The sequence below is a fragment of the Nannobrachium achirus genome, assembly GCF_963921795.1.
Source record: "Nannobrachium achirus genome assembly, chromosome: 24".
Lineage (NCBI taxonomy): Eukaryota > Metazoa > Chordata > Actinopteri > Myctophiformes > Myctophidae > Nannobrachium > Nannobrachium achirus.
Window position 1 is genome coordinate 43,348,816 of NC_137831.1, and position 8,054 is coordinate 43,356,869.

General features: G+C 42.1%; 1 protein-coding gene across 2 annotated transcripts in view; it reads left to right on the forward strand.

Annotated features, from left to right (window-relative positions):
• Window positions 1-7,706, forward strand: part of LOC308280004 (cystathionine beta-synthase-like) — a 31,853-nt gene extending 24,147 nt beyond the window's left edge. For both annotated transcript variants that reach the window (XM_080720242.1, XM_080720243.1), the window contains 6 exons: window positions 232-337; window positions 1,228-1,305; window positions 2,767-2,901; window positions 3,209-3,317; window positions 4,432-4,516; window positions 6,006-7,706. In XM_080720242.1, the coding sequence (XP_080576368.1) occupies window positions 232-337; window positions 1,228-1,305; window positions 2,767-2,901; window positions 3,209-3,317; window positions 4,432-4,516; window positions 6,006-6,142 (650 nt within the window). In that variant the 3' untranslated portion in view covers window positions 6,143-7,706. The remainder of the gene's footprint in view (window positions 1-231; window positions 338-1,227; window positions 1,306-2,766; window positions 2,902-3,208; window positions 3,318-4,431; window positions 4,517-6,005) is intronic.
• Window positions 7,707-8,054: the final 348 nt, after the last annotated feature.

Genomic DNA, 8,054 nt, shown 5'->3' on the forward strand with positions numbered 1-8,054 from the left:
ATCCATGTGCAACTTCAAAGCGTAAAAGCCACGCAGAAATGTAATTGTCAACGACAAAAACACAATTAAATCGTTAATCGCAATTGTCACGTAAAATGTCATAATCGTGACAGCCCGATATGCACAAAGACCTTGCTAATAATCTCTTTTTTATCTTTTTATATCTGGTGTGTGTGTGTGTGCGTGTGCGTGTGCGTGCGTGTGCGTGCGTGCGTGTGTGTGTGGTGTCAGGTGGCAGTTCGGGGACAGCTATGGCAGCAGCAGTGAGAATGGCCGAGGAGCTGAAGGAGGGCCAGCGCTGTGTGGTCATCCTGCCAGACTCCATCCGTAACTACATGTAAGAAACCGCAACTACGGTATATAAAAATCACAAGAATAATGTCATACAGTATATACTAGAGATGTGCCGATTGATAGGTGAGTGATCGTGATCGGCTTTGATCGGTATCGGCTTTGCCTCTATCGGCTTTGCCGATCTACAAGCTAGATCAGCTATTTTCACTATATTTATCTGTGGGACTGAATGTAACCTCAGCTTCAACTCCTACAAGTTGAATTGGATGCTAAAGGACCTCAGCCTGCAATCTCCTAATGTTTATACTTAATATACAATGTCAATGTTTTGTAAGAATGTTTTTTGACTGGTCAATTCACTTGGGAGACAAATGGATGAGGACAAAAGGACAGATAGACAGATTATTTTTGTTAGTATGATCTATGATCTAGTATAGATAGCACTGGTTCCCAAGCAGTGGGTCGGGACCCATTTGTGGGTCGCGGACACATTTGAATTTCCTACATTTTGTTTTTAATTGTTATCCTTTCAAAACATTAAAAATAAAAACATTGACAAAGAATGTTTGAAAAAACCAATGATTTTTCTAAGTAATTTCATGAGTTAAAAAAAAAAGAAATCTAAGAAATCTCATAAATTAGAATACAAAATGTTCGCTTCGCGACGCGTTTTTAGCTTGTAGATCTGCTATTCTCATTAGTTTGTGTCCCATGCAAACTAATTTCTCTTTTGGGTCACAGGCTAAAAAGTTTGGGAACCACTTGTAGTATAGACACAGAGTGACCCCTACTGGCCACTCAAATTATTGCATAATCTTCTCTTCAGGAGGCAGAATATAGTTTTTAATTCCTTCTTCTTGGCTCACTGTGAAAATGTAAATAGAACATACAGTAGGGTTCACACTGAGCTCGTCCTCCTCTCTTTCTATCCAGGTCCAAGTTTCTGAGTGACAAGTGGATGTTCCAGAAGGGATTTCTAAGGGAGGAGGACATAATGGTGACCAAACCCTGGTGCGTACATTTACGTTTCAGAGTGACCGACGTACATCCTGTTCTTAACCACTTCATCCCTAACGTCTCTATTCTGGGGCTAACATTCGGCAAAAAACAAGTAGTTAAACCCTATACTTAAGCCCCTTTTCGACTGCAGCTTTAGCACCACACCACACCACACCACCCCACACCACACCACATAAAAATATCTACATTTTCCATTACACAAAAGTACCCCTATCGATAAGAAACAAATTGACCCTTTTAACTGAGATTATAATACAATATAAATTTGTATTACAACTATCCTAAATTATAATACACTATAATGGATTATAACTGGGATTATATCACACTATAAAGTATGAATATATTACTATGATAATTATAATACACTATAATTGCGACCGTAGGTCGCATTTACTACCAAAACCTCCACGGGCTGTCCGTCAGTGAGTCAGTGAGTCTGTCACACTTTTGCCCTGCTCATATCTCCACAACCGTTGCCCCAATCCATGCCAAATTTTGCACACACACTCCTTACCTGCCAAACTACAACCTCCAAGGACCCCCGGAGCTCCAGGGACCCTGGGGGATCCCCAGGTGTAAAAAAATGTCCGTCCGTGAGTCATACGTCACACGTCACACTTTTGCCCTGCTCATATCTCCACAACCGTTGCCCCCATCCATGCCAACTTTTGCACACACACTCCTTACCTGCCAAACTACAACCTCCAAGGACCCCCGGAGCTCCAGGGACCCCCAGGTCCCTGAGGGACCCCCAGGTGTAAAAAATGACCAAATGTGCAAAAATGACCAAATGACCACCCCCACGGGGCTGCTCACGGGTAATTCCTGGGGACCACCCACTCCTGGTGCTCCAGAACGGATGCAAAAGTGGTGGCGCCCCCAGTGGAGGACCCCCTCCACTGCAGCTCACATAAAATGCCCTAACTCGGCCTAGGAGCGTCCGGGAGAGCCGGGGCCGGTACCTATTCGTCCACCTACGGTCGCTTATCTCCCGATTAGGGAGTCTTACTGGTAGATTATAATAGTGGTTATAACACAATAGAATCTATTATCATGTATTACAACTATATCCTGGTGGTCTAAAATAAAAGTCAGTGAGTGATCAGTCATTATGAAGTGTTTGCCCCTGTTTTAGCTCAGACCTACTCTAGATTGGATACTTTTTAGTACCACGTTTAGTACCACTTTCACACCACTCTACCCAGGTCCTTGTAGTGGAAAACCTGGCACAAGTGGGCGGTGTGGAGTGGTGTGGTGTGGTGTGGTGTTGGGCCAGTGGAAAAGGAGCTATGGTTGACCAAATTCCCAAGTGCTCTCTCCAGGTTCCCAATGGCTCTTATTGTAGGGCCAGCCTCCCGTTTTCCAAAAACAGCTGTTTTCACTGAATGTTAGCCCTGGGACAGGGATGCTAGGGTTCATGCGGTCAATTGTGTCTGGTCTCCCCCTCAGGTGGTGGAACCTGAAGCTGCAGGGATTGAACCTGTCGGCTCCCCTCACCGTTCTGCCCACCGTCACCTGTCAGAAGACCATCAAGATCCTCAAGGAGAAAGCCTTCGACCAGGCTCCCGTCGTCGACGAGAGAGGGTGAGGGGTGAGAGAGAGAGAGGGAGGGAGGGGAAGTAATAATGTGAGAGAGTTAAGAGTTAATTTAGAGGTTATGAGTGCCAGTCAGAAAGGACACTTTATATTAATCTGGGACACAGTAAGAAACATATTTTTGGTTGGTCATGTATTAAGAAGACTGGTGTGTGTGTGTGTGTGTGTGTGTGTGTGTGTGTGTGTGTGTGTGTGTGTGTGTGTGTGTGTGTGTGTGTGTGTGTGTGTGTGTGTGTGTGTGTGTGTGTGTGTGTGTGTGTGCGCGCGCGTGTGTGCGTGCGTTGTTTGTGTGCAGGCTGATCCTTGGCATGGTGACCTTAGGGAACATGTTGGCGTCTGTCCTGGCTGGGAAGGTGATGCCATCAGATCCCGTCAGCAAGGTTCTCTACAAGCAATTCAAACAGGTCAGACACTGGCCCCTGCCACTTCACTATTTCTAAAGACTTTGAAATCTATAATCATGGATATGCGTGACATACTGTATATAACACATCAGAGGCTTATTATTGCACCGTACGTGGGGTAGGGATGGGACGATATGAACATTTCACGATTATTGTGAAATCTCGACTTACGATATTATCCCGATAATCAAAATCCATTACCCTGGGGCGGAACATTTGCCAAAAAATTGCAGATCTACAAGCTCACAACGTGTCGCAACGCGTGATATCGTCCTCCATCATGCACTTCAGGATCTTGTAGCTTTTTTTGGCAAAAAGATTTGATGGAGAGTGAAAAAAAGACTGTATCAAGTACATATAAGTACCTTTTACCAATTTTGAGGGTTTAAATGGTACTGGATATGCAGTCCCAGTGCATGATGGAGGACGATTTCACGATAAATTAAATCTCCATGATTATCGTGAGTGTTTTTTATCACGATAAACGATAATATCGCTTATCGTCCCATCCCTAACGTGGGGAGGAAAACAAATCACACTACAGTTTTGATAAATGTCATATACTGTAAAGATAACCACCTTTCGTTTTTCCTTACCTTTTCAGGTAGTCACAGAATATTTTTCTATTAGAAGTGAGTCGTTTGGCCTATGTAGTCTCTAGTAAGGGCAATACCCTGTTTTGAAATGAGGGTTGATGTATCTCTAAACAAACTTGTATTTTTGTCTGGCCACACCTTAATTCACCTACTCAGAAAAATGTCATTGTAAATGAATTACATATAATAACATATCATTTTTACACTCACTGAGGATTCATCGTTTGACAGCACAATCATCCGTGTCAATTTGTGTTTTCAGATATTTAACCACTTGACCTAACAAACTTGACCTTTTACTCTGTACATAGTCTGCTCGTTTTCCCCTCTACACCAAACCTCTTTGCCAAAAATAGCCAATCTACAAGCTTGTGAGCTTGTAGATCTGCTATTGTTGGCCAACGTTCTCAGAATATGGAAACTAGGGTTCAAGTTGTTAATATAAAAAGGATTGGAAGATTTGGAGGACCCCCTGTAGTAACCCTGATCTCCATTCATTTGACCTCCCTCCCCCTCAGATACGTCTTACTGACCATCTGGGGAAACTGTCCCGCATCCTGGAGACGGACCACTTTGCCCTGGTGGTGCACGAGCAGATCCAGTGTACGTATACATGCACGCACACACACACCAATGCAACAGAAATACATTCAAAGACACAGTTGGATAACAGAAAGATGAATGAGAACATTCAGGAGGAAAAAAAAACTAAAAAAAAAAACTATATCGTCGTTGTCGGGTGGAAACCTTGCGTGTCCAAAACCGTTCGTTTTGCATTTATCATTTCTTAAATTATTTAAAATAGTGAAAATAGCCGATCTACAAGCACACAACGCCTCGCGGTGCGAGGCGTTGTGTGCTTATAGAGCTGCTATTTTCACTACTTTTGTGTGACGCTTTTGTATGATGAAGCAGGGCCTTTACGAAAAAACATACAAATTTGAAACTTGGAGATACGAGGTTTCTGCCTGACAGTGACGATATATCTGCCTCTGTTTTTTTTATTTTATCCAGGGGTCATCAACAGATCCATACAACGGACAAAATGTGTCCATGGCAAGACTTGGTTTTGTCTGTGGCAAATTCTAGATGTTCAGTTTTAAAACACCATTATAATGTTCTTGCAAGGTCCAAATTACTGAATGTCAAGTCTTCAGGTTTTCTTCAGAATATGTATGACACTTATTTTCTATGACACTATGGAATATTAGGGGGACTGCCCCACAAGTCGAACTCCCGTTGGGTCGAACACTGTCGGCAGGTTAGCTTCTCACCAGCGTCGGCAGCAGCGCCGCCGCTACTATGACGCGCGTGACGCGCTGTGCGTCAGGCATCACGCTGCCAAAGGGCACCAAAAAATGAGAGAGAAAAGAAAAAAGAAGAGCCAAGCCGATCCATTTGATCTGGGCGCAGCGCAGTCCGCGACGCACTCTGAGTCTGCACTCACTCACAGACAGACAGACAGACAGACAGACACTCACCCAGTGGAGATCCAACGGTCATAGACTGATCTGATCTGATACATTGCAAGTAAGAATCAAACATTTTCCACCTCATGTGAATTAACTTATCCCTGCCCAACTCAACAACTATGGAATATCACCAAAATGCCTTGTGGCGGTCCTGGTCGGCAGGTTAGCTAATCACCCGCGTCACGGTTACTGCGGTTAGGGTTAGGGTTAGGTTTAGGCATAGTTTTACTGAGGTTAGGGTTAGGTTTAGGAACAGTTTTACTGAGGTTAGGGTTAGGTTTAGGAACAGTTTTACTGAGGTTAGGGTTAGGTTTAGGAACAGTTTTACTGAGGTTAGGGTTAGGTTTTGGTGGTCGGACCAAAGGGTGTTCGACCTAAGGACATTTTACCCAATACCCATATTAGGACTTAGGACTTAGGAGTCTACTAGTGGTTCTCAAATGTTTACAGTTCCATTTGTACACTCGTGTTACAGACCTGTTATGGTCATTCAGGGCTATCTCTTTATCTGCTTCTGGTAAAATTATTGTCTTCTAACTTTTATGTCTGTGGCAAAAAATGTAATTTTGACAAATTGGCGATTTCATCCCTCCATCTATCTGTGCTTATCCCTCTACCAGACTTGACGGACGGCTCTCCCAGTCTGAAGCAGATGGTGTTTGGCGTGGTGACGGCCATCGACCTGCTCAACTTCGTCACGGCCAGGGAGAAGAGGGAGAGGTTCGTATCCGAGTGCAGCGACCTATCCGACTTTTGACCTGTCCGACGCAACACTAAGCATGTTTGTGCAAAGCACACAAAAACACACGGACAAGTTGTGCCAAAGGTACCATGATGAAACACTAAATTAGGTTTAAAAAAAAAACAAAGAAACGTGCTTTGATTGATGTATGGCTGCCTCTTTTTCCGATAAATGTATGGATTTGCTTCACTTATGTTGTAAAAGCTAGGGATGTTTACCTAAGGTATGTTACACTGCTTAATTAATTGACTTGTGATGTGGTGACTCAATGTTGGGATGAAAAGCAAATGTTTTCTGTTTTCTAACTTTTTTAGAAAGTCTTACTTTTGTACTAGACCACTTAGATTTGTATCGTTTTAAGTCCTCTTTCTCCCTTATAATGCAACTTTGGAAATGGGTTGTTTGCTCTGTTATACCAATATTTAGCCGAAAATGGAGTGGGAATCATTTTTATGTTTGTGATTGATATTATTATTGCGATTATTTTGTTTATCAAAGTTATATATTTTATTTTAAATAAGTGTAACATAGCTCTATATTATATAGCAGTAATCATTGCTATAGAGTGTTTGTTTGGTAATAGGGGTCTCTCCAGCTCTTTAACCCATTTATAACGGGTACACATTATTGTGTATCATTATTTTATGCTTTAACTATTGAGAAATAGCAGATATACAAGCTCACAGCGCGGCACAGTGCGCTGCGAGCTTGTAGATCTGCTATTTTTTTTTTATCATGAAAATTAAAATTTTGACACGATTCTATAAGTGTCTTTTGAATCCTTCTAAGATTTTTTGAAAACCCTATGTTTCTATGTCAGCAATCTGGTTAGCCATCGTCAAAGCAAAGGTCCTTTTCACTTAACTGGAGCTCAGTTAGTCTGTTCTTGAGAGACTACTATGTCAGTGGTGCTCAAACCTTTTCATGTGAAGGACCCCCAAAATTATATTTATTTGGCCACGGACCCCATCTCAAAATATTTAGTTCCAGGGACCACCCAGAAGCAAAATGTGAGTTACAAACGTTCGCTTTGGAAATACAAATATTCAAAGATTTGCACACATTTTCACGACTTTTTCAAAAATAGCAGATATACAAGCTCGCAGCGCGGCACTCAGTGCCGCGCTGTGAGCTTGTATATCTGCTATTTTTCAATAGTTAAAGAACAATAATTCTAGGCCTAAATGTGATCCAATCAGGACAGAGAACCCATACAGGACACAAGATAAACAACGACGAGCAAACACAATTGTAACTGGAAAAGCTGATAAAAGGCTTCTCCCCTGATTGGTTGACATTGGTGACCCGCCTGAAAATGTCTCTGTTTACTAAAGAGCTGGAGAGACCTATAACAAACACTCTATAACAGGGGTCTTCAACGTTTTCAGGCCAAGGACCCCTTAGTTGAGAGAGAGATGAAACGGGGACCCCCACAACCTTATCATACATAGATTCCATATAGTTTTGTCGTTTTGACAGCACAATCATCAGTGTATTTTGGATTCACGTCAATTTGTGTTTTCAGATATTTTACCACTTGAACCATCAATACTTAATAAACTTTACCTTTCACTCTGTACTTAGTCTGCTCTTTTTACCCTCTACACCAAAGCTCTTTGCCAAAAATAGCCGATCTACAAGCTCACAACGCCTCGCGCTGCGAGGCGTTTTGAGCTTGTTATTCTATCTGCTATTTTTGGCTAAAGTTCTCTGACTATAGACGCTAAGGAGAAAATAAATAGGTTTCTATCACACAAACATTTGGAGGGCCCCCTGTAGTAACTCTAAAGACCCCTAGGGGTCCTGGACCACCTGTTGAAGACCCCTGTTGTATAACAATTATTGCTATCAAAATATAAAACTTTAACAAAATATTTATAATGAAAAATATCACATACAGTATACCTTTAATATAAATATTATGATA